A 26,909-nucleotide genomic window follows, 5' to 3' on the forward strand; every position below is an offset into this window, starting at 1 on the left:
TGGGTTAAACATGACCATAGATTAATGCAGGGTTGACCTAAAGACTGGGTTAAATATGACCATAGATTAATGCAGGGTTGGCCTAAAGACTGGGTTAAATATGACCATAGATTAATGCAGAGATGACCTAAAGACTGGCCTAGGAGTGGCAGTGGCAAACAGTGGTATTCATTTTTGTAATTGAAACAGCACAAAGGTGTTTTAAAGGTTTCAAATATTGCATTAGTTTACCATTTAGTTTTCTCCCTGCTAATTTGATCAAAGATTGAAACACTCGCAGCTAATGCCTTTGTTATCCAATGAATGGGTGGGAAATTTAAGCATAAGTCTTGAGATATATCATTACAGGCTAAATGTATACCTATTATCATTTATTGCATCTAAACAGCAGCTATGAAAACATCTGAATGTAAGGATGTGTACAAGTTAAGACCATCAATCACCCAGGAGAGATTTGAGAAACATACAATGAGTGACCAGCACCAAAATATATATGTTTTAAACATTAAGAAAAGAGAAAATACCACATCATTATTTTTCAGGTGTAACCATTTAATAATTTTGTTTTGTATACAATGTTCATTGGATCTATAGACACATAGACATTAGAGAAATGGCAAGAAATCAACATCATCATTTTGTCCAAGACATAGAGGCTTTCAAAGTAATGTTCGATCGGTCAAAAATTACAATGGATTGTTTTAGATCACCCTGATTCTTCCAGTTTCTACTGACATTGAAGCAGTTCAAGTCCAGTGAATAACCTGAAATGGTATAAAGGTAGGCCATACATTGCCAGAGTAAAAAAAATGATAATGAAAAAAGGTTTTGATTACAAAAAAATGAATAATATACTTTCAGAGTTATATAAAAATGCCTTTTACAGGGAACACATAATAGTGTGAGTGTGAGTGTGAGTGTGTGTGTGTGTGTGTGTGTGTGTGTGTGTGTGTGTGTGTGTGTGTGTGTGTGTGTGTGTGTGTGTTCCTCTCACGGTACTGATTTACAGCACAAGTTCAGACATTGGAAAGTAAACAGAAATAAAAACATAAAACCCATAAAAGAGAAACAGCACTTCATGGCAAACAAATTACCAGCAATGATATACTGTATTTAATATAAAACTGACGGTGGAAAAAGTGAAATAAAAGTTACATAGCAAGTTACAAAATGTTTCAAATGAAAAAATGAAACCCCAACGTTACAAGTGTGGTTGGTCATGTGTCAGACATCACCGTTAGGTGGGTGGAAGATGAGCGTCTTGGTCAGATAGCTCTCGAAACCTGGAGACTGTTTGTAATCTTTAAATTTTCCTGTCGAATTTGAATCCCTTTTGCACACAGCGGCATTGACACGGGTGAGGATTCTAAGGATGTCATCTCCTCTGGAAGCAAAAGACACAAACGTGAGAGTGAATGAATGTCAATGTGATCTTTGACAGGTGTGTGTGGCGGGGGGGGGGGGGGGGGGGGGGGGGGGGGGGGGGGGGGGGTGAGAGCATGTCTATGTACAGTATGTCTAACTATGTCACATTACCATTGCCCCACATGCATCATGTATTTAAATTAGATGGTTTAGAGAAAATGTAGGAAAATAGCCTTGTATCTGATTTTACCTTTTGCACCCTTTCTCCAGTTGTTTGCAGAGTTCCTGGATGTACCATGTGCCAGTGTTTGGACTCCTCACTGAGAGATGCTGGTCGATGTTGGCAAAGCCATGCAGGAAATCGGCATATTCTGGAAGGGAACCTGCAGGTTTGCCTTCAGATTCACCATCATCAGACTGCAGCAGCACTTTTTTCTGGATCTCCCCTCCGCGGCAGGCTTGAATGAAGAACAGTTTGGGCTTCTCGAGGAGAGCACGGCATTCTGCACCGCTGAATGGAGACCTGATCTCCCTGACGGTAATCGTCTCTCCATCTTCTCCTTGAATCCCCTTCTCAATTCCATGAGACAGAATGCAGCACACAAAGCAATCTCCATGCTGAGGTACCTGTAGTTTTAGTTTGGTGAACTTCTTTCCAGACTTAGACCATTCCTCAGCATGAATCTCATTTTTTGTTTCAGTCCCAGCAAAGAACTGCAGCACTTCTTCCATCTCGTCCCTGGTCTTATCCTTGCACCTGATCACTGTGAAACCCAGCCCACTGAACACACGCGCCAACTCCACTGCAAGGAGGAGAGAACGTTTACATTATTTCACTATGTACTATAATATTACTTAATATCACGCTAGGGCAGTGGTTCTCAACCTTTTCAGGCTGTGACCTCCCAAAATAATCACATTTGAACTGGGACCCCCCCCTCCCCCCCTGCATTTTGTTTGAGTTTGTTCCACAGATAAATATTGTGAAAATAGCAGATACAAGCATATTGTGAGCTTGATCTTTTTCTTTCTTGAGGTATTAAAAAGGTCTTAAAAGTCCTTAAATTGTCACTTCACTGTCATCTGGGGACCCCCCCCCCCCAAAATCACGTGGGGACCCAACCCACAGGTTGAGAACCACTGTGCTAGGGGGAATATAAGGGGAATACGTTCATTTATTTTGTGTAAATACTCACAGGAATCTTTTTCTGAACCCCACCGCTTCTTTAACCCTGTGAATGTGTTTTCAAGGATGAGACAGTAGCCTGGATCCTTTGTCATTTTATAGGGAGCATCCTGTAAAAGTAGAAACATCAGTCAGTTTGGAACAAGCATTACTGGGATGTCTGCTGCATTGTTGCATGACTATGGTTAAGGCTGACAAAGGGCCAGGGTGTTTTTACTGTTGACAACGCTGAGGAAGAAGACCTGTCAGCTTGAAACGTGTCCATTGCTCTGTCCGTGGAGAGGTACATTACATTACAGTCATTTAGCAGACGCTTTTATGCAAAGCGACTTACAATAAGTGCATTCAACATTGGTAGGTAATCACCAGAAGTCTTAAGTGCATTTTCTGCAAAAACAAGCAACCAAGAGTATACCTAGCGCTAAGGTAAACGTGCAATATATCAGCTACCTACTTTCTTAAACAGATGAGACAAAATAGCTAAATCAAATGAGCAAGAGCTAAAACAAATAAGTGTATCGACTAAACAAGATCCAATAAAACAATACAACAATAAAACAAGAGTTTGTACAACTAGTTAACAACAAGTAGGCCAGGCAAAGAGGAAGGGTAGTGTTTCCTGAAGAGGTGGGTGAAGAGGTGGGTTTTCAGCCTGCGGCGAAAGATGGGCAGTGACTCTGCTGTCCTGATATCAGTGGGAAGTTCATTCCACCACTGTGGGGCCAGAACAGAAAAAAGTTGTGACCGTGTAGATCGGCCAGAAGGACCCTTGAGTGACGAGGCAATCAGTCGCCCCGAGGTGGCAGACCGAAGTGGTCGGGCAGGGGTGTAATCATCGACCATAGCCCGGAGGTAAGAAGGAGCTGTTCCTTTCACTGCCCTATAGGCTAGCACCAGGGTTTTAAACTGGATGCGAGCCGCTACGGGGAGCCAGTGTAGAGAACGGAGAAGGATAGTTGTGTGGGAGAACTTGGGGCGGTTGAACACCAGACGAGCCGCAGCTTTCTGAACAAGCTCCAGAGGTCTGATGGCAGACGCCGGAGCACCAGCAAGGAGGGAGTTGCAGTAGTCCAGGCGGGAGATGACAAGAGCCTGGATGAGCACCTGGGCTGCCTTTTCCGTGAGGAAGGGGCAAATACTTAAATACTTAAGGTACATAAACTATGTGATTATTAATCTGGAGTGCTGCAGGCATTCTGCTTTGCAGTGCTATCTCTCTCTGTTACACAAGTTAACATTTACAAAATTATAAAGTGTGTGTGTGTGTGTGTGTGTGTGTGTGTGTGTGTGTGTGTGTGTGTGTGTGTGTGTGTGTGTGTGTGTTTATATATATATATATATATATATATATATATATATATATATATATATATATATATATATATATATATATATACTTGTATATGTGTATACAGTACAAACAAATAAACAAATAAAGCTTTGGTTTTGAAGCTGCCTTCTACAGTATAGTTGATTATGTCTTATTACCTCTGCTTCTTTGTCAGATTCTTCAGTAGGATCAGAGCCTTGAGAAATACAGAGAGAGAGAGAGAGAGAGAGAGAGAGAGAGAGAGAGAGAGAGAGAGAGAAAGAGAGAGAGAGAGAGAGAGAGAGAGAGAGAGAGAGAGAGAGAGAGAGTATGGGGGGGGTGTTAGCGCAAGTCAAATGAGATGTGTTGGCACTATTTTCAACAAAATGAATGATATTGACCCAAATTTGACAATCACAAAAAAGTTCTGGGAGCATATTACACTTTTAGAAGAGATGTAATTACTTGGTCTTACAGGTCTTAGCTAAACGTATTCTCCAACTAGCCTGCCCTCAGGGTAGCAAACAACTCACTCCTTCAGTAAGCTGCACAACGTTTCTTGTGAGTGGAATCCTCCATCTGTTCACATCCCCCTGGTCCCCCACCTCTTTTAACTTATCTTAACTTAAAAATTGTTTTAAACTGCATATTTTGATATGTACCTTTTTGTATCATTGTCTGTTGTACTGCTGTTTGTGTAGAGATGTTTGAATGTTTTGGACCACAGTAAAAACTTTGGCTTTTTTGCGATTATCCATTTGGCTTTTTTTTTTTTTTTTTTACATACTGCTATATACTTTTAAACTGTCAATAAAATATTCAATCAAAACACGTATTGTCAAAGTTATTTACAAGTTGCTCAGAAGGTTAGATTGCAGTACATTGTACATTGCTACAGCTGTGCTAAGGCCCACAATAGGAGCCATGTTAAAATCATTAGTGGCATGAACAAGAGAACCAATTTGAGTAAATAACTTGTTTTAAGGTGTGGCTGCACCATGACGTAGTCTCAAATCAGTAAGCATGTATGTTAGTGGTGCATCTTAGCAGACTCAGGGATGCTACATGTTGTTGTCAGAATGGTATTGTGTCAAGTGACTGCAATTAAAACAATTTGAAAGAACGCTGGTCTAAACCTAAATCAAACGTCTACATTTAGAGTCAACCAACTTTAAACAGCACTCACTTGGACCAGATTCAGGCTCTCTTTTGGTTTCTGCTGCAAGAAATAAAACAGTGTTACAATTAAATTAAAACACAAACACGTGAAATAATATGGATTATTGTCTTAAGTTAGAAGCAAATCGTTACGGTAGGTTTACTTCCTCTGAGCCAAATGTTTCTTTTTTAAGCTCCCATTTCTGCTACGTCTCGCTCCCCCTCGCCTCCACATCCTGCTGCTGTGGCCTCTCTGTACTCATCAGCACCACCCAGAGGGCTCAACAGCACACTCTCAGCACACCTGCCTCCAGTCCCCAATCTCCTCACCTGCCCTGCGTTGGCAATCACCCCAGAGGCTATAAGAGGCTGGCCGGCATGCAGCTCAGCGCCAGATCTTAACCATTCCACTCGTATGGTAAAGTATAGCTTGCTGACTAGTGTCCCAGTTTAGTAGAGCTCTTAGCCTGTTCACCTTACACAGTGGCAGCGCACACTTTCATTGTGAATTTATATCTGACCCTGCTTCTCCTCTCCTCTCCAGTTTCCCGGGATCCCGAGCTGAGTTGGAGCAGCCATCGGAGCCTACACCCCTCTTCCCCCCGTTGTTGTTGAGCTTATTGTTAATAAACTCGCCCGGGTGGGCTTTAATCCTCCATTTTGCCTCCTCCTTGCTGTGCACTTGGGTCACACTCACCATCCCTAACAATTTCATTTTCTATGGAGCAAAATTGCTGTGCAAATGATCATGGGATTTGGAGCCACACAGAGCAGGCATGGGAAGAATGAAGAGGCATTCAAAATACAAATTCTTCTTTATGCAAATCTGAAGCATTCTTAGCCGGACGGCAGCCAATCACCCCTTCAGATAGACTGCTGAATAGAACGTTGCAATTATTCATTTTAATCTTAAAGACGGGGTGCCGTGATTTTCAGTGATCCCCCCCTAAAACATAATCATCAGGTATTATGGTTATACTAGAAGGAAGATTTTCTATCAAAAGTGTACAGAAATTGTTAAATTTATGTTTTTATGTGGACACGCCTCCAGTTCATTAAGTATACCTGGTTCTCACCTTAGCACCTCCTCCACCACCTTAGCACCACCCACCTGTCCTAGTCCCTCCTCCTCCTCATGCCCACACCTGTTGTGTTATGATAATGAGGGGGAGGGTATGTTTTTACTATGTCACTTAAGGGCTGTTTTTCTATTGGCACGTTTGACCCTCAAGGTTTCAGCCTCCAGGTAGAAACTCAAAATAGTCAGAAAAGACATAAAACACCATAAAAACATCACCAGGGGGTTTAATGAAGTTCTATCAACCTCATAGACACATGAAAAACAGAAAAGTGCAAAACCATGGCACCACCTCTTTAATCTAGCAGTTGTAGGTGTGAAATGAATCAAGATTGTGCGACTACATGGTCTATTTCTAAACTAAAATGTATATCATTTACAGACGAGCTGTAAATAATGCACAGAAAGTCTCTGTGTATCTCCTGCCTGCCTGTGAATGACTGCTGCAATGACACCAACATCTGTCTGGAAAGTCCTGCTGTTGCTGGATCACAATGGTGATACATTAATAAATCTGCATTCAAGAGAATACAAACATGATGCACTTGCAGTATGAATAAACAAAACCGTTTTTGTCATATTTTCACTACTGTGCATGTGACATAGGCACTAGCAGCCTACTGTAACCTCTACATTTTACATATAATCTTAGTATTTACTATTAACTGTGGAGCTGTAAGTTTGTATTTTCTTCTTTTCAGACATATTAATCTATATTAGTCTATTATATCAGCCGTCCCCAGCAGCAGTGCTAGAAGGCTGGCACAGAGCAACACAGAGGCTCTATGTCAAGGGTCTTCAACGTTTTCAGGCCAAGGACCCCCTAGCTGAGAGAGAGATGAAGCAGGGACCCCCTCTATATTGTATAAAATTGTGTTTCAGATTCAGCTTTTTTTGTTTACTTGGTCTGCTCTTTTTTCCCTCTACACCAAACACCTCTTTGCCAAAAATAGCAGATCTACAAGCTCACAACGCCTCGCAGCGCGAGTCGTTGTGAGCTTGTAGATCGGCTATTTTTGGCTAAAGTTGTCCTCAGAATAGGGATGCTAGGGTTCAAGTGGTTAAGGTAAAAAAAGAAAAATCATATCTCACAAAGATTTGGCGGACCCCCTGTAGTAACTTTGTTACCCCCTGTTGAAGACCCCTGCTCTATGTCCATCTATTAAAGCTTGATGTACTACAATCTATACATTTTAGTCATAAAATAGACCTCACAGTTGCTCAATCTTGATTACACACACTTTGTAATCCAAATTCAATACTTTACATACAGCGGTCTATTTCTCGAGTGCAACACACCCATTAAGCGCAACTGTGACATCAGTGTTGAGTGTTATGTGTAAATGCAGCGTCAAGCTGTTGTACCCAACTGTGCCAGTGACTTAACACGGTGACTGACACAGTTGCAGTCAGTCGCAGGAAGTCAGATACGTTTGTTTTACATCGTAAAATCACAAATCATAGGTTATGAAAGTGTTGACTTTGAGTCCAGGATTGATTGATGGATTGATTGATATCAGTGACTATCAACCCTAAAACTTAGATCAGATCACCAAAGTATAGAGATACATACTATTATCTTCCACAGGTCCACGTTTTTTCAGCAGGTTGCATGGGTTCCATACATCAGTGCTAAGGGTCCCACATGGCTGCTCCTGTAGTAGCAATTTACAATTTAGGCATTTAGCAGACGCTCTTAATCCAGGGTGATTTACATTAAGCAAGGTAAACACGAGGTAATACGTCAAATGCATAGAGACAGTGTAGTGCCTCAGTAATCTAGGACCATGCATAAACCAAGAACCTAGCATCAGTCTAAACATTATAATATCAAAAAATAAATAATCTGTACTTTGAAACTATACAAACTATAGGATGCCAGGTCTACAAATGAACCTGACATCTGTCTACATAACATGCTATTTAAATTGGATTTTAAATACATTTGCATAAGCCTACAAGATCGTCAAGGCTAGGTCAAGTTCAACAGGCACTAAGGTGGCGTCTGAAGAGGTGAGTCTTCAGAGAAGGTTCTGACAGCAACAGTCCCTGTGCTGATCTGAGTGATTAAGGTTTTCACTGTGTCAGCATGTCATTCGATGTGTCATATGTGTGCGAGCCCTATCGATGGTCTTGAAGGGCGGATCCAAACCCAGGCGGTTAGATTCCAGCGCCGCTTCCTATTGCTTCACCAATCTATGTCCCCGCCTAGCCTGGTAAACCCTCCCTCCGGAAATCTCATTTCCATTTGATTTCAGGAGTGAGTCTGGCCTGATCCGCCTTTCTGTAATATTGGCTGTGCTGGAGTTGGGAGGGAGTAATACCGTTGACTGACAACCCCTTCAGCCAATGATAATTTTTCCCCTTCAGCCAATCAGCAGTTCACCAGTCTAATGTGACGCAACGAGACTTTTGAGACGATCCATGCCCAAAATGGGTTGCCTTATTCGGATACATGGGTGTCACTGCCCGCCCCTACCGGTTCTCTACATTTTTATTTTTAAATAGGCTTTGTCATGATTAATTGACCACATATATGAAGTTAAACAACTAAATTCTATCCAAACGATATCTTATAAGTAAATTCCGTGCCTCAAAATAGAAGTTAGAGAGCTTTTTGAAGTAAAACAATTGCGGAGAAAATAGCGCACAAGAAAAAGATGGCTGCCGTTCGTGTTTTGGGCTCACTCGAACTCGCCACCTGATTGGCCAACGTAAGCTGTCAATCACAGAACAATGAGCGACGACGCTGATAGGCGCGGCCGTTTGGCATACACAGCCAATATTGCAGAGAGGCGGTTCATGCCAGACTCACTCCAGGAATCAAATAGAAATGAGATTTCCGGAGGGAGGGTTTACCAGGCTAGTCCCCGCCTCCCCTCCCCTCCCCCCCTCCCCCCGGCCTGTGCATGGAACACGCTGACGTCACCAAATTTAGAGCGATGCCCCTCTGCACTCTGATTGGTTAAGAGATAACAAGGTTCACTCCCACTCCGAAACCACCGTTCCTGCATGGTTCCCCCAGCCTTTTTTTCTTTTGTAACAAAAGAAAAGGCATGGGTTTCCGAGGCATGATCTCAGAGTGTGTGTCATGTTTGCAGAGAGCCGGGCTTTCCTTTTTCCATTACTAGAATCACATACCTAACCATGATATAGTCTATAATAGATAGGGTTAGGGTTAACTAAATAACCTACAGTATGAGCAGAGTAATATAACATAAAAAAATAAAAGATAATGTTACATAAAATATAAAAATAATTATAATAGTATTGATATTGTATCGTTGCAGATATATCAAAAGGCCTAACTTTGTCCAGATCAATATTATCAGTAACATTTCTCTCAATAGGTGAGCAAGCAGTGAGAAATGCAGCTGCTCTAGGTCTATATTTTAATATTGTCTTTTCAAATGTCCAATTGCACGTGAGAGTCATGATGTCTCAATTGTTCTCGATCAGGTTCTAGTACTTTAAAACAATCAGTACATTTGTGGTTATGTTGTAGAGGAGCTGGTCTTACTCACAATGTCAACGTTTAAAGGATCATCAGAGGAAGGTCTAGAAACACACACACACACACACACACACACACACACACACACACACACACACACGCACACGCACAATCAAATTATAATCAGTAGAATAGCGTGGTTTGCAAGCGAGAGAATGGGAACAGAGATGGGTAAGAGATTCAAATGCTAAAAAATAAAAGTCTGTTTGTGTGTGTGTGCGTGGGGGGCGGAGTATATATATATATATATATATATATATATATATATATATATATATATATATATATATATATATATATACACACACACACATGCATGCATGTATGTATGTATGTATGTATATACAGTCTATATATATATATATATATATATATATATATATATATACACACATGCATGCATGTATGTATGTATGTATGTATGTATGTATGTATGTACAGTCTATATATATATATATATATATATATATATATATATATATATATATAGACTGTATATATACACTGTTTATAGCAAACTAGCCCATACCCGGTCGGGGACACGACCCACCCAAGACACCAACACAGAGGTTACTCCAATTATATAGTAGGAAATACTATCGAGACATTAGGCTGGGTGGCACAGTGCTACATCCACTGTCGATAGTCTGTATACACGCACGCACGCACATACCGGTACATAATGTACAGTACATACACTGTACATACACTACACATTTACCTTTGTTCTCCGCTGTCAGCTGACTCGTGTAGGTTGTCAAGACTATGAATCAAAATTAAAACAAAGATAGACATTTTGAATGTAAAAGTGAAAAAAGAGTATATAACCTTAGTAACACAACTATATATATATATATATATATCTTTAATTGCTAAATGATTTACAATAAAACAACAATGGTTATGTAGGTGCGGCTTAAATTACACTTTTACATCTTAACAAGTGACAGCCAGCCGCTCTGCCAAACATATTACTGTGCACATGTCTCATCTGCAGCCAAGTGCTGACACATCAATGAAAATAACATGTGCACTGGTCACATGAGAGCAAATTCTCATTGGCTGCTTTGGAACGCCGGTGTGTGAGAGTTTCTGTCACCTTGTGTCTTTGCTTGGCAAAAATCTTGATACATTTCACATCCACAATATTGGCTCGTTTAATAGTTTCTTAAAATGTATCAGAAGTTTCTATAGAGGAAATGGTTGCTACTTGGTGGCTACTAGGGGTGTCAAAAAAAAAATATATTCGAATACGAAGCGATTCTACTGTTGGACGATTCAGAATCGATTCTCATTTAAAAAAAAAAGATTTTCCTCCCAATTCTTTTTTGTGGGGGGGGGGTCTTGGATTTACCTTTGTGTGTTTACATTACTATCAGTTGATAAGACCTTTACAATTATAAAAGCTACATAAATGTACTCTGCTCTCATGTCAGCAGACTGGAGTAGATCCTGAAATCCTATGTTTTTGAATCAAGAATCGTTTTGAATCGAGAATAGTTTTGAATCGAGAATCGTTTGTTTTGAAAAAAATCGCTCAATCAAAGATTATGAACCAGGTGTAAATATGTATTTTTATTAAAGGATACAAAGTAGATGTACTGTAATAATGCACTCTTGAAGATCACCTCACATACACCTTAGCAAATACAAGAAACAACTACAACCCCATCATGATAATGCTAGATAATGAAAATCCTGGGTACAAATAATAAAGGGGGGAAAACAGGGAGACAGTGTATGAGAGACAGACAATAGGAAAGGTGAGAGGGAGACAGTGTAGGAGAAACAGACAATAGGAAAGGTGAGAGGGAGACAGTGTAGGAGAGACAGACATTAGGAAAGGAGAGAGGGAGACAGAGTATAGGAAAAGGAGACCGTGTAGGAAAGACAGACATAAGGGAGACAGTGTAGGAGAGACAGACAGTAGGAAAGGTGAGAGGGAGACAGTGTAGGAGAGACAGACATTAGGAAAGGTGAGAGGGAGACAGTGTAGGAGAGACAGATATTAGGAAAGGTGAGAGGGAGACAGTGTAGGAGAGACAGATATTAGGAAAGGTGAGAGGCAGACAGTGAGACAAAGGAGAGAAGGTTCTATTGATAATTATACATAATATCACTGAAAGCTTTATGGCCTGCTTGGCCTAAAAAATATATATTTAAATGACAATTACTTCTCTAACTCTTCGAGAAGATCGCTCTCATGTTTCTCAAGAGCTTCTTGGAAAAAGTTTTTGGCCTTTTTGGATTGCAAGAGTGTATAGAGTGCCCTCATCTGATCCTGACTGGTGTTAGGGGATGCTGACTTCACAGCATTGTAGCCCTCTTGGTTGATGGCATCAACATCAAGGAGCTCATCCAGGATGAGTGTGAGGTTGGTACTTGATACTTTATTGATCAGGAAGGCCCGGTTTTGGTCAACAAAGTGTTTCCCTGAAGCAAAGAGGAATGAAAATGTAGTTGTGGGTGAAACATATTTAAACACGTTTCTGAACATCTACGGTATCTATAAATGCACATAACCTGTGTGTGTGTGTGTGTGTGTGTGTGTGTGTGTGTGTGTGTGTGTGTGTGTGTGTGTGTGTGTGTGTGTGTGTGTGTGTGTGTGTGTGTGTGTGTGTGTGTGTGTGTGTGTGTGTGTGTGAGAAAAATGCCACAAAAAACAGCTTATTCTGCTGTTACTATTGACTCTGGGGTACCTGGGGGGCTCTGTGTCTCCCCATAGGATCCCACTCAGGTCTGTTAGAGTGGGATCCTATGGGGAGACACAAAGCTCAGGAGGTCCTAAAAACATCCATAAAAACAGTACCCCCAGGTAGTACTGTTTGCTGCTAGACCTGTTTGGAACCTCACTCTCCACGATAGCTCCGAGATGAGGTTCCGCTGTGTAGAGCCCCAGCAGAGGTTGCGCCCGGCGAAAGTCCCCGATTATTACACTTTTCCCCACATCATATCAAAAAGTAAAGGTAGTCTGAGACACATACAGATGTTTGGAAAATAGTCGGAAACTAAAATTCAAGTGACGGGTAGAAACAGATGTTTAAATCGCTTATTTAGTCAGCCTGTGCCATGTTTTCCCATTGGAGCTGAATCAGGAGCAGTACTGACACCTGCGGTCGGAGGTAGAGGCAAACTAGCCAAACATGGCTAGTTTGCTGCATGTGTTTCAAATTATAACAGCACAATGAGCATGGTATACCATATAGGCCTATTGACATTCAAGTAGTTAAATGTGTAGTTTCATAGCCAGACTCATAGCCAGCTCCACCTACTCTCCGCCTGAGGGCGGAGAGTAGGTGGAGCTGTGGAGACTCTGGCTATGAGACTATTAAATGTGTAACAACAGACACCTGTAGACAGACACTAGAGCCAACTCACCTCCAGGTTTAGCGACTACTCTCCTTGTCGGTGGCGGGCCAGCACCTGTGGATTCATAAGCAGATTGAAATGCTCTGTTAAATATGTCAGCCTATCAATTATTAACCCTCAATATATATCGACAGAATATGTACTTGCATTCATAAATCCATCAGCCACTGCTGTGTGTTATCCAAACACAACAAATTTGAAAGCTATGCCTCCTTTAAAAGTAGCCTACAGTCAGAGGTGGACGAAGTACTCGACCCCTGTACTTGAGTAAGAGTAAAGATACTCCTAGTCAAATTTACTCCACTACAAGTAAAAGTAGCTCAGTCAAAATGTTACTCAAGAGTAAAAAAGTAATTGCTTTTAAATAATTAAGTATTCAAAAGTGCATGCTTTTAAAAATACTTAAAGTACCAGTCAATGTCTTTTCATTTTATATATAGATGTGTATGTGTTGTGGCTTGTATCAGAGGGGGTCGCACTGCGCTCCTCATGTGAACACACAGACACACAATTGCTCTGGGAGTAAACGGCAGGTGATCTACAGGTATGTCTGCTTCAGCTGTGTCAAATCATGTTCCAGCCGGTCGAGTGGACAAAAGTTGACGGCAGGCGTGTGCGTGAAATGAGCAACCACCCCCCCCCCCCACCACTGCCCTCTCTCCTTTCGTTGAAAATGAAATAGCCTACTATGCATGTCAGTCACTCTGTGTGAAAAGCCCTCCATGAAAATGTATAGGCTATAGACATTTTCAAAATGTTACAGACTAAACACTGCATATAGTATGTAATGTCTATTCCTAGACTACACCACTGAATATAGCATATATGCAGGGGTGCACATAACTTTTTAGGTCTAGTACTCAGAAGAGCACCTGGAGATGTGACTTGGTGCGCACCAAATAACTGGTCCCGTGCCGTTTTGTCAACGGGGGGGGGGGGGGGACATTCAGCACGGTGCCCACCGGACAGTTTTGCCAACGGGGGGGGCGGGGTGCGTGCTGCGCGAGAAAAAAGGACGCTCTGCTTCCAAATTCCGCCGATTTTCGCCGTTTGGTGAAGCCCCCAAGGTTGGTGCCCTGTGCTGCGCTGCTTTTATCCGCCAGATTGGGACGTTCACGGCATATTTTGCACCATTACGGTGCGTTTATCATCGGTGACGAGTGCCTCTAACAGCCGCTGCTGGCTGCGTGCACGCAGAGAGGCAATGCGAGGCGATGCGAGACACTCACACAATCACGTGCAGCATGCGTCCTCTCCTCCTGCAATGGCTGTACATGGGGCCGACGCGTGCTTTAGGGTGATTGTGTGAGTGTGGCTTCAGGAAGTAAATTCCTAGCCTCGATCTGCAGGCTTTTATTTTTTCGTTTTGCTAAAAAATAAAAGCTTGGAAATTCCTGTCCCAGCTGTTGGTACGCAAAAGCGCCTCGCGTCGTCTGATGTGCCACGCATTATTTATTTTGGGTGCGCATGCGCACCTGCGCACCAGTTATGTGCACCCCTGCATATATGTACATTAAAGTAGTTAAATGTGTATCGACAGACACCTGTAGACACTGTTCATAGAGTCAGCTCACCTCCAGCTCCAGCGACTCCACTGCTTGTTGGTGGGCCAGCATCTGTGGATTCATGGTGGTCGAATGTTACATTTATTACATTTGTGTTTTATCAAGGTAATTGACTGTCAACAGCCAGTTTATCAAATGTATAGACAATCAGGCGCTCAAATGAGTGAAACGTCAGACAGATAGGCCTACCCCCCTCCCAAAAAAGATAAATGCGTACATTCACCAATACCTGAAAACAACTTTAGAAGATCCTGCCTGCCGGTCTTGGTCAGAACCTCCTTCATCACCTGACCTCCATGACTGGGATAGTTCTTCATGATCAGCTTGGCGGTGGCCGTTGAGTCAGCATTTTCCAGAAGGCCCTCTGGGATTGGATCGATGCCTCCAATCTGAACGTACGGCAGATACGTCTTGAACTTCTCAAGCTCAGTTTTTACCATCCCGCCAAGAGCTTTCATGATACTATCAAGAGATGCAGCCATGGTTGATTCCTGGTACAAACAGAAGATATTGATACATCAGCTTCATCATTAACACTTTGCCCTGGTATCATTATGGCAATTTTTTTCGAAAGATTTAAACATTGTCTAAATTATAAACTTTTCAAAGAGCTCACAACGTGTCACATCGCAACATGGGCTTGTAGATCAGCTATTTTCAATGTTCATATTATTATGACAAAGTATAGAGTGTAATGCTTTGGTTGTTAAGAGACTGAAAACAAGCTTTAGTTTAAGTTATGTACATCAGGGAATACACATTAATGTACATGTCTACATTCAATGGTTCCAAAATCTATTTGGGACTAATTCAATGTATTTACATATAGGCCTAGATATATACGGTAGCTCAGTGAAAGCAAAGTCAGGCTGTGTAAATGTTAGCCTGGCATTGGCCACACTGATACCGTTGATTCACTCTCGCATTCCTCCCCGGTATCAGTCTGGACTTCGGCCCATAAGGAGCGAGTAAGAGAAATCAAAAAATGATCGGGCGAATCAATCAGTGACTGTGTTTCAACTGCTGTCCGTACAACACAGTGAAAAGCATCAAAATCATTTTCTGATTTCTCATACTTGCTCCCTATTGGCCGAAGTCCAGACTGATACCGGGGAGGAACTTGAGAGTGAATCCACATCATCAGTGTATGTGTATGTTGAATGTTACATCAGATAGGACATTATCCACAATAACTGACATTTTCTGTACAGATCCTTTCTGAAGAGGATCTGTACATCCCTAAATGCACTGTAGCCAGGCACGTGCACAGACTCTAGGTGGTGCTAGAGAACCTGCCCTTTGCCCTCTGGACCAGAAGTGCCCTTTTTTTTTTTTTTTTTTTTGTTGTTTACACATCTGCATCAGACATCATATGGCTATTGAAACAAATACATATGCAATTACGACGTACAAGATGTGCCTGTAATAAATATCACACTACTAGGGAAGCCGGTGGTTCCGCTTGCTGCACAAGGTGCCCTTTTTTTGTACTTTTTACTTGAGCACCTGCCCCTCAAAATGTCTGTGTATGCCACTGACTGTAGCATCAGATAACTATGCGATATGTAATTAATGATAGAGCTCTTTGAATCCACACACACACATTACTACATGCCTAATAGTCTCTACTTACAGTGAACATCTACAGTGTATTTCAACATGATCAACACTGTCCTTAAGTTAATTTAGTTTGATCATTGTTGTTAATACGTACCAAGTGAAGTGTCCTTTACAGCTGTTAAAGTTGAGAGATTGCACTGAGTGTCCACTAGATGGCAGAAATCAACCACCTGAGGTAAAGAGAGAGAGCCAAAGAGGGAGAGGAGGGAGGGAGACAGACAGAGATAAATATAATCATGAATACAATTATTAGGTTATGAATATATAAATGTGTGTTCTCCTTAAACAATGTACAGGATATACTGATAGGAAGAAAGTGTAGGAGAGACAGACAGTAGGTAAGCTGTTATGCTTATTATTGTCTCTAATTGGATGTAAAGTAAAACATAAAAAATAGAAATTAGGCTACTCTGAACAAAACAAAGTGTACACACACACACACACACACACACACACACACACACACACACACACACACACACACACACACACACACACACACACAGCACCAGCCTCAGTGGTGCACCTCGCTAATCACTAGACTTGCTTTGAGCCTACTCAGTACTCAGCCCCGTCCGAGTTATGTACCGATAGGCACATCATTGTAAATTATGTTGTGGGGACTGCGTTTGCACCAACTCGTTTCACTCAACTCGCCAGTCTCTCCCCGCACCCGCCCCGCCCCCCGCTACTGAGACCGGGGGTAGAAAGGCAGGTTGCCCTAACCATAGACCATATTCACACGGTGGCCATGTTGCTATTAAGTCAATGAAGTGCCAACCCGGTTGCCACGGCAATGGGGTCAATGTTAAATTCCAAAATGCCCGTGTGAATATGGACTATAGAGAGCCATGTTGACTCTGCTGCACATGATGGCGATCTCCCTCTCATGCAGTGTGAAGGAGAAATCAAAGCTGATAGTTTAATGCTTGCACTCTAATATCCTTGAACTGTTCCTACTGTACCTGATCTGCTGTATATAGAATATACTGTGAAGTTGTTTAAATAAAGTTAGGTGGCAGCTACTGAAAAAAATGCTGTTTGTGTGTATTATATACCAAGATTATATGCATGTGTACATACGCTGATCTTTTCATATTTACACTCTCTCTTTCTTTTTAAATATGTTTACGGTTTTATCATTATTATTGTTGTTATTATCTATGCTGCTGCAATGTCTGAAGGAAGCCAAACAACAATAAGTTATACTTATGTACCTGTACACAAGATGTAACAATAAAGCACAACCTTGAACCTTAAGTCAGCTTGTGTAGCACTGAATAGCCTTGTGTAATAATGCTATCCTTTGTGTGTTGTATGGCTAATGCTACTCCTGGCCTTTGTTTAGGCTGTTTGTTTATGGGTTTCCTTAAAGGGACCAGTCTAGCCACTGTTTTCCACTGTTATTTTACCCTTTTTGGGGTTTGTTGGCCATTTATTTGATGTATTAGTCATTGGCATTTGAGGTTCAACTATAGCAGGTTCTAGTCATATATTTTAGGTTGTATTGATGGTTCTTAATGAGGACCCCAATTGGACCCCAAAATTATATGTATTTTGCCGCCGACCCCCAAGTAAAAATATTTAGTTCCAGGGACCCTCAGCAGCAAAGATTTGCATTACAAAAGATTTGCACAAACTAACAATTTTTGAATAACCTATAAAGTATAAAATAATGGCTAAAGTGGCTAAAATGACAGATGCTTTCCTGGTGTTAATGGGTTAATCCAACACACTGCATGGTTTTGTATTGATGGTGCTTGGTGCCAGGCCTGTGTTTCCCGTTCTTTCCCCAATAGTGGTTCGGTACCGTGTACACGGGCCGACCCGCCCTTTGCTAGCCTGAGGAGAGACAATCATGTCACCAAAGTAATCATGCCTTACTGACCTCATGCCCTGCATGGTATGTCCTATTTTTGTACAAAACGCCTCTTGTATATGGTTCCTCTTTAGTTGGTCACATTACACATTGCGCACACACACACACACACACACACACACACACACACACACACACACACACACACACACACACACACACACACACACACACACACACACACACACACACACACACACACACACACACACACACACACACAGGTGGTGTACTCGGGCATAATTGTTAGTACCAGTTATTACATTAACACACCAGTGTCCTGGTTTGAAGTGAACTCAGGTCTCTCCCTTCCTAAAACGATAAGCAGTGGTGGACACTAACTAAGTACATTTACTTGAGTACTGTGTTTAAGTAATTTTTTTCTATTATCTGAACTAGAATTTACATTCTTAGATATATTGCACTTTTGCCTCCACTACATTTCTAGGAAGGGGAAAACGTACATTCTGAATTAACCACTGAAGCCCGATTTAAAATATAGTGAAAATGTCAGAAAACGGACTCCTGTAGTGTCCTGGTGTGAACTGTGGTCTCTGTCTCTTACGACGACTTCCTAAAAAAGGCAAGAAGTCACTTCCTTCCCGAAAAGCTCATTCCTGAGAGGACCAGGTTTCAAACAACTCACTTCAAGGGAAAGGCTCAACTCAACGGGTTGTTTAAGAACAAGAGGAGGGCTGCAGAGTTCTATTAAGTAAGTGTAGGAAGGCGCTCTTTGGTTAGAAAAAGGGGGAAGTCTTCAAAAGCAAATGTAAGTTTAAAAAGCTTAGATATAAAGGCTATATATCATCTTTGAACAATAACAACATGTTTGGGCCTTTAATGGTCTTCTTCGTGGCATGCATAGTCAAACTGAGTGATTCTTGACAATAAAACAATAACACGTTTCGGCATATAAGCCTTCCTCAGCGTTTTTCTCCACACACACAGTACAAATTACAAAGTACATTTTCTTTTTTAAATATCAATACATTGCTGTATTGAAATGTAGAACATTTAGATTTTTTTTTTTTTTTTTAAGAATCTGACATTTTCAGAAATAGTTAAAATATAGCAGATGTTCAAGCTCACAACAGGTTGCACTGCGATGCGATGTGAGCTTGCATATCTGCTGTTTTCACCAAATTTTAATTAGGGCTTGAGTGGTTAATCCAATCCAACTTTGGATCACAAGCATCCCTTTCTAGGAATGTAGTGGAGTTAAAATACAATATTTGAGTGAAAGTCAAGCAGAGTGAAAGTCAAGATCTTGCAAAAGAAAAACAATGCTAAAAATGTTTGACTTGAGTAGAATACTCGAGTACATTGTTACTGTCCACTGCTGTTCAGAACACACTCTCCTCTTAAACACACACAAATAAAGGTACCAACTGGAACCAAAATTGGTTCTTCAGAGAGAGACATAAAAATATTCTGATGAATATTTTAAAATTCTGAACGAGTTTCTGTTTAAAATAGTTTTATACCAATCAGGTTTGGGTAACAAAGTCGCAGGTCCCTTTCACAACGAGTGTTAGTTCTTGGACCTGTGCAGACCTCCATTCTTTAATACTCAAATAAAATAAATAAAACTTGATTTGTGAAGCACGTTTAAAACAACCATGGTTGACCACAGTGCTGTACAAGTTAAAATCAAAATTCAAAAGAGCAAAAAGATGCGATAACACGACAGAAAACATTACACAGATAAAAGACAAAACATCAGAGCACATCAAATGTCAACTATAGGACTAAAGGCCAGGGAGAAAAGGTGAGTCTTAACTGAGGATTACTCCACAATATTGGTCTGTAATTGTTTATCATATTTTTGAACATTGAGTACTATTGTCTATGTCCATGATTGTCTATTGTACAACATTTGTCAAAATCATTATAATAATGATAATAATAATAAATGTAATAATAATAAATGTAATAATAATAATGATAATAATATAAATAATTAATAATAATTATGATAATAATAATGCAAAGTTATTATCGTCATTATTATTATTATTGCTTTTTTCATTCTACTCACTCTTGTCAGAAGTTTCTAAAACAAGATGTCCGTCTTCTGTCTGTCTCTCTGTTTGTTCTTTCTTCAGTATGTCTCTTCTCTTGTATATAATTTTACCGTCACTTAATTTATCAACTTTTAGTTTTTGCAGAAAAGCCCAACGTGTACACCTGTACCTCAGAATGAAGGGACAGCAAGTGGATTGAAGAAGTGCAATCTCTTAAAGAGACATTAAAACGGGGAGGGACTTCTTCAGATCACATGTTCTGTATGTGTGTGTGTGTGTGTGTGTGTGTGTGTGTGTGTGTGTGTGTGTGTGTGTGTGTGTGTGTGTGTGTGTGTGTGTGTGTGTGTGTGTGTGTACAGTCACATACAGTAGGCCTACTCTCACTGTCAGTCATGGAAGGGGCGGGGTTGTTTCTGGAAAATGATCTATCTACCTTGGAGTGTTTGTGTCACTGTATATTTGCATATAGGTGACATTTGTCCTCTGCATTGTACCCATCCTAGTAGTGGTGGGGAAAAAGGTCCATTTCAGTGAACGAACGATTTCGTTCACGGCAATGATTCGTTCAAATGATTCGTTCACGTTCTTGTTCAGTAGCGCTATTTTCCAGTGTTCAAAATTTACTTGAGTAAAAGTACAAAAGTATTGGCATCAAAATATACTTAAAGTACCAAAAGTAAAAGTACTAACATATTTGAAAATAGCCGATCTACAAGCTCCCAAACGATGCGACGCGTTGTGAGCTTCTAGATCTGCTATTTTCAAATAGCCTAGGTATAAAATAGGGCTGAAGTGGTTAATGTATGTTTTATAATGTTTGTAAGACACCATCGCGGGAGCGTTTTTTTACGTTGCGAGTGAACGTAACAGTTTCAGAAAGTGAACGAGCTTGTTCACGTTCATGGCAAATGAACTAGTTCTTTGAACGACACATCACTACATCCTAGGAGCAGTGAGCAGCCATTAGTGCAGCACTCGGGGAGCAGTTAGGGGTTTAGTGTCTTGCTCAAGGACACTTCAACACATTGCTGAGGCCTGGAATTGAACCATGGTTTGGCTTCCCAGGCGAGCTCTCAGGTTTGCATTAAGAGGCGGGCTCTCAGGTTTGCATTAAGAGGCGGGCTCTCAGGTTTGCATTAAGAGGCAGGCTCTCACTTTGTTCACCAGATTATACATTAGGATCTGGTGATATGACAGGATAATATGCTCATGCCTACATACTGCATCAACAGCTGACATAGAAAACAGATGATGTTTGTACATCTATGGGTGGCCAGCAGTGCAGACACACGTAGGCAACATGCGGCCCGGGAGCCGGACCCGGCCCTTTGACCATCTGAATCCGGCCCGCCAAGTCCTCAAACAGTGAAACAGTCAACCTTGAGTCCATATTTATAACACAAGGCAATGTGTTTTATCAGTGACCTATGGAGTGGTGCATATCAGACAAGATAAGATACTGTATAAATGTAGGCTCATTTAAAAGTTGATAAGGCATTGATGTGGATTGTTTTATGCAATTATTTTTATTGTAACGCCAGAGTACACTAGAGTGACAGAGCAGTACAGCTGTAAAAAGAAAAAAAAGAAGAAAGAAATGTTTTAACTGAACAATTTTCAGTAACAACATTTTGTAACTGAAAATTATTGTTGTGAAAGAAAGTACCTTATTGTAAAGTAGACTGGCATGTCTACCAGATCCATGCAGTTTTAACATAATTCAGCACTATGTGTGTTTCAATTTTCGATTCAATAGTCCAATGTTTGGCCCTTCACTCACTTTATCAAAGTCAGTATGGCCCTCTGGAAATATATCTTGCCCACCTCTGCCCCAGGGAGAGGATATAATGAAAGAAATAGGATTTCCAGGGAAGACAACAGTCCATTACTTTTAGAGGTGAGTGCCAAGTTTTCATTTTCTTGATAGTCAGTGTGCCATATCAACATTAAGTTTAATTATGACACCACATCAAAATGTATTATTCATTATCGGATGTTGATTGGCCATAGGCTTTAACAACCTTTATTTTGTTATTCTTCTTTAGAAATATTTTCTTTCACATCAGACAGGAAGTAATGATCATTCGACTCAGATCAGAGCAATAACCTCACCTATATCTCAGTCTCCCTCCCCAGTCAGAGTTAGGAGTTTGAATGAATGCAGAATTATGTGCAGGATGTATATAGATGAGTATAGATGTGAGGGGACTTCATTTAACTGACTCAACTTGTTTTACTGCTCCCATCAGGTTCCCTGGCTGTATGCCCTGACATTTCTCTCTACAACCAACAGCATGATGTGAAATTTATTTCAATAGACATGTACTCCTCAAAATGCTCATTAACCCTTTAAGACCTGAGCCGATTCTTTAAAAAAATCTAAATCGTAACAGTTAAAAAAAAAAAAAAAAAGCAGATCTACAAGCTCATAGTGCGGCACTCGGTGCCGCGCTATGAGCTTGTAGATATATGAGCTTGTAGAGCTTGTAGAGCTTGTAGATCTGATCTTGGGTGTTCTTTTTAAATCTCTGTATATTTGTATACGTGAAATGTGTCCTCTGTATTGTAGCCATCCTAGGAGAGGTGCGGCAGCCATTAGTGCAGCACTCGGGGAGCCGGTAAACACCTTTATTATGTGACTGTGTATGCTTGGAATGCTGGCACTGGATAAAAGAAATGTCCATGGTGTACCACTGCATGCCTGCAGTCTTGGATGAAATCACTTTGAACCCATATTGAGGTGACAGTTAAAAGTGTAATCTAAACAAAGGTATGATTGTGAAATAGTAATGGGTAAGCAGCATCGTAGCAGGAGCCTGTTTCTGTCGCTAGTATGGCGCTTAGTCCCTGCGACATTGTGAAATAAGGCTTTTATAAGACTTAGTTTGAGTTTAATTTATATTATCATTTAGTTTTTTATGGGATTTCAATAATTGGGTCGTATCAGTACAGACAGTGCTTCCATCTTACATTGCAGGAGCAAAAGGGCCATACTTGAGGACAGGAAGAGATTAAGTTCTACCAGCTAAACAATTTTGTCAGTCAACTTTAATAGTTGCGGTTTCCATTAAGGTGAGGTTGATGAGAAAGTCTAAGGTATGCCGAATGGAACAGTAGGAAATGACTTGAGAGTCAAAACAGGTAATTACAGTATGTACAGCACACGATGAGTGATTCATGAAGGGCATGACAGGATTGAAAGGAATGCAGTGTCACAATAGTTTGATGCAAAGGTGCCTAACTTTGATCAGAGGTGAGGGGGAGGTCTGATGGTGAGGCTGTGGATCAAAGGTTTCCATGGATTATGATTGTGGAGCGTTACTATGGTTATTATTGGTATTATTGGACACTTTCTCTCAACTGACATAAATGAACTTTCCTTGTCCAGTTCTGCCCTCCTTTGCCTCGGTTGCTCTTTTCCTGCACCATTTTCACTGTGGTCACTCACATGACCGTTGACTTTAATTGTTTCATTGTCTGACACACCGCATACACTCCATTAATCCAATGTCTTGACATTTTCAGGGAATCTTGTTGTCCTCATATGATGCAATCATGTACGGGTACAACATACAATACCACAGATCTCCTGCATCATATTAATCCTTTTTTTAAGATTCAATTGTGTATTTTAGAATATGTTTTCACATTATAATGAAAAATATGTATATATTTTTCTTTAAAAACAAAAAGGAAAAAAAGAGTGCCATGGACATAGGCAAGTCTTGCCACTGACATGTTGATGACCACTGAAAGGAGCTATTTGCTACCAAAGGCAAAGGAGGGCAGAACTGGACAAGTAAAACTGGTTGTCGTTTGTTGAGACAGTGTTTCAAAGTGTCCAATAATGACAATAACAACTATAATAACACTCTACAATCATAATCCATGGTAACCCTCCATCCACAGCCCAGGACCTCCTCCAACCTAAAATGTATCTCACCTCTGATCAAAGTCAGGTGCCTTCGCATTAAACTATTGTGACACTGCATTCAATTAAAATCCTGTCATGCCCTTCATTAATCACTCATCGTGTCTCTCAAGTTTCCTTGTTCCAGTGTTCCATTGGCATTTTATGCTTGACGTTTCCGTGAGAAGCATTTAACATGTAATTATTGTGTCTAATAAATCAAAACAAATCAAGTGTAGCTTGTAGGGTGTCTTTTTCCATTGTTACATGTGCATGCCTTGGACTTTCTCATCAACAGAGAATACCTCACCTTAATGGAATCCACTAGCTAATGTACCGTGACAAACCAAATGGTTTAGCTGGTAGAACTTGATATCCTTCTGTTCTCAAGTAACACTGTCTTTTGAAAAGCCAGCAATCTCTATATTAGCCATAGGATGTATACTACGCATGCACTCACCAAGGCCCTTTTGAGGTTGAAGCACTGTCTGTACTGATTACATTACATTACAGTCATTTAGCAGACGCTTTTATCCAAAGCGACTTACAATAAGTGCATTCAACATTGTCAAAACGGTGAGACTGATGTACAGTTTCAGTACTCCACAGGAGCACTGGTTTATTTAGAACAACACAACAGGATGGTAGTATAATGAATGGATACAACAACACATGCGATCCGGGTCTACCAAGCTTGACTAGCCAGGATGCCGGCTCTTGTTAGTGACGTCACATCTGGTTGAGGGAGCCTTCCTATTGGTTACCACGTCTGTCGTTCAACCAGTATAATCTCCCTTTCAACTTATCATCCCTCTCAATAACAGGGTTACCATCAATCAACAAGAACTCTTACAATACAAAAGCATGTGACATCTGAACATCAATATTACTTTAGCAACTTGCCAAAATCAACTCAAGTCAAATCAACAGTTTAACTCTTCTGTCTTTCACTTTTCCCCTTCCCCCTTTTTTTTTTTTTCCAGGGAAACAAAATCAATAATGCATTTATCATAAATCTCACATTTCCTTCTTTAACATGCAATGTGTATCACAGTTTTTTTTGTCTTTTTTCTCACAGAAACCACATTTTGGCCTACAAATCCATTCTCAAAACGGGTTTGCACACTCTACCCGATCTCGTCACCACAGAACCTTCTGGTGTGTTTCTTTCAGGTCCATTGTTTTCACACTGTCCCTGGGAAGAGCTCTGGTTGTGTGTGTCAGCTCTCTCTGACTCTATGTTCAGTGACAGTCCAATAGTCTCTGTATTCCCTGTCGTTGCTTGCGGCACACGTTGTAGATGCCGTCTGTTCCTTCGCATTTGTCCTCCCCCAGGTGTGCTCACCTGATATGAGCGCTGCGTGCAACTCTCACGGATGACAGATGCTGGTCCCTTCCATGTCTTTCCCCCGTCTAACTTCAGCAAGACATGGTCTCCAGGTTGTAGCTGTGGCAAGTCTTTTACTCCATGTCTCTTATTGAAGTAGAATGCCTGTTGCTGTTTGGCCTCTGCGTCTCTGCGTCTGATGAGGTCTTTATCAGGCCACGTTGGGACCAGATTGCTCTTGAGTGATGGGAGTGTAGTTCTGATTTTACGTCCCATGAGTAACTCCGCTGGGCTTACCCCTGTCGAAGCCGTTGGTGTCGCCCTGTAGCACATCAACGCTAAAACTGGGGGGGGTCCACCCATAATGCCGACGGTTCGTTGTTCCGACGGTCCATTGTTCCGAGGGCCCATAAGGTCCATAGTTCCGAGGGTTCGTTGTTCCGACGGGCCATTGTACCGACGACAGGGGTCCCCAGGGACCCCCGGGTTAGTGATGCGCAGGACGACCCAGAGCAGAGAAAAACAAGAAACACACGTGTGTCTCTCTCTCTCTCTCTCTCTCTCTCTCTCTCTCTCTCTCTCTATATATATATATATATATATATATATATATATATATGTTGAAAATAGCAGATTGTGTCGTGAGCTTGTAGATATGCTATTTTCAAATGGCCAAAATGTATAAAGGACTGAAGTGATTAATGTATATTTTGTAATAATAATCAAAACAAAGTAACTAGGGGTCCCCAGGGACCCCCGGGTTAGTGATGCGCAGGACGACCCGCAGCCCCCGGACGGACTGGTCGTGATTTCAAACGCAATTATCGTGGGTGCAGGCAGAGCGGAGAAAAACAAGAAACACACTTTTCTCCCTCTCTCTCTCTCTTGCGTGCACTTGCGCGCGCGCGCGCGCGCGCACACACACGCACGCACGCACACACACACACACACACACACACACACACACACACACACACACACACACACACACACACACACACACACACACACACACACACACACACACACACACACACACACACACACACACACACACACACACACACACACACACACACACCAGTGATGTGTTCTACCGTGGTACGCTGTATATAGTATGGCCTGCAGATGATTTGCCACAGTATACATTCAAAAACAGTTCGAAACGGCGTATCTGATACGTTGATACGAATCTGATGCAGCCAGGTGTGGCTGGGCTCAGTGGGCTGGGGGGGTGCAGCAATACAAACAGCAAGAATGTGGTCTGACCATCTGACTAGTCTAACTCTGAGGTGATGGCTTATCATGTGCGTGGCTATTGTTCTTGAGGTGATAATTAATGGCTACTGGCGAAGGAATTCACACATTTCAACGACCTGCCATTCACTTCACTGAACGTAGGTCACTGAATTGAGTACTTCATTAGTATTCAAATTGCGCGTCATAGCAAAATCTTGAATCTTCAATACAGTTCGTGTCTTCAATGCCAAGTTAATACTATTCTGTAATAGATACAGGAATGCTCGCTGTTAACACTGCTATTATATCTGATCTGATAAGCCTAACCAGCATTTATTTATAACAATCCTTGCACTTCTATGGTAA

The 26,909-nt window shown here is 41.2% G+C and overlaps 1 protein-coding gene across 1 annotated transcript; it reads right to left on the reverse strand.

The window, feature by feature from the left end:
• Positions 1–543: 543 nt before the first annotated feature.
• LOC308081071 (uncharacterized protein) lies at positions 544–20,302 on the reverse strand. Its single transcript, XM_080457471.1, has 14 exons — positions 20,082–20,302; positions 16,259–16,334; positions 14,774–15,035; positions 14,554–14,595; positions 12,989–13,033; positions 11,785–12,043; positions 10,332–10,373; positions 9,621–9,654; positions 7,670–7,751; positions 5,047–5,079; positions 4,040–4,077; positions 2,562–2,661; positions 1,616–2,168; positions 544–1,384 (listed from the first exon to the last, which is right to left on the reverse strand). The coding sequence occupies exons 3-14, from the start codon at positions 15,024–15,026 to the stop codon at positions 1,225–1,227; spliced, it is 1,641 nt and encodes a 546-aa protein (XP_080313597.1). The 5' UTR covers positions 15,027–15,035; positions 16,259–16,334; positions 20,082–20,302; the 3' UTR covers positions 544–1,224.
• Positions 20,303–26,909: the final 6,607 nt, after the last annotated feature.

This window comes from Gymnoscopelus braueri (assembly GCF_963280865.1).
Source record: "Gymnoscopelus braueri genome assembly, contig: SCAFFOLD_371, whole genome shotgun sequence".
Classification (NCBI taxonomy): domain Eukaryota; kingdom Metazoa; phylum Chordata; class Actinopteri; order Myctophiformes; family Myctophidae; genus Gymnoscopelus; species Gymnoscopelus braueri.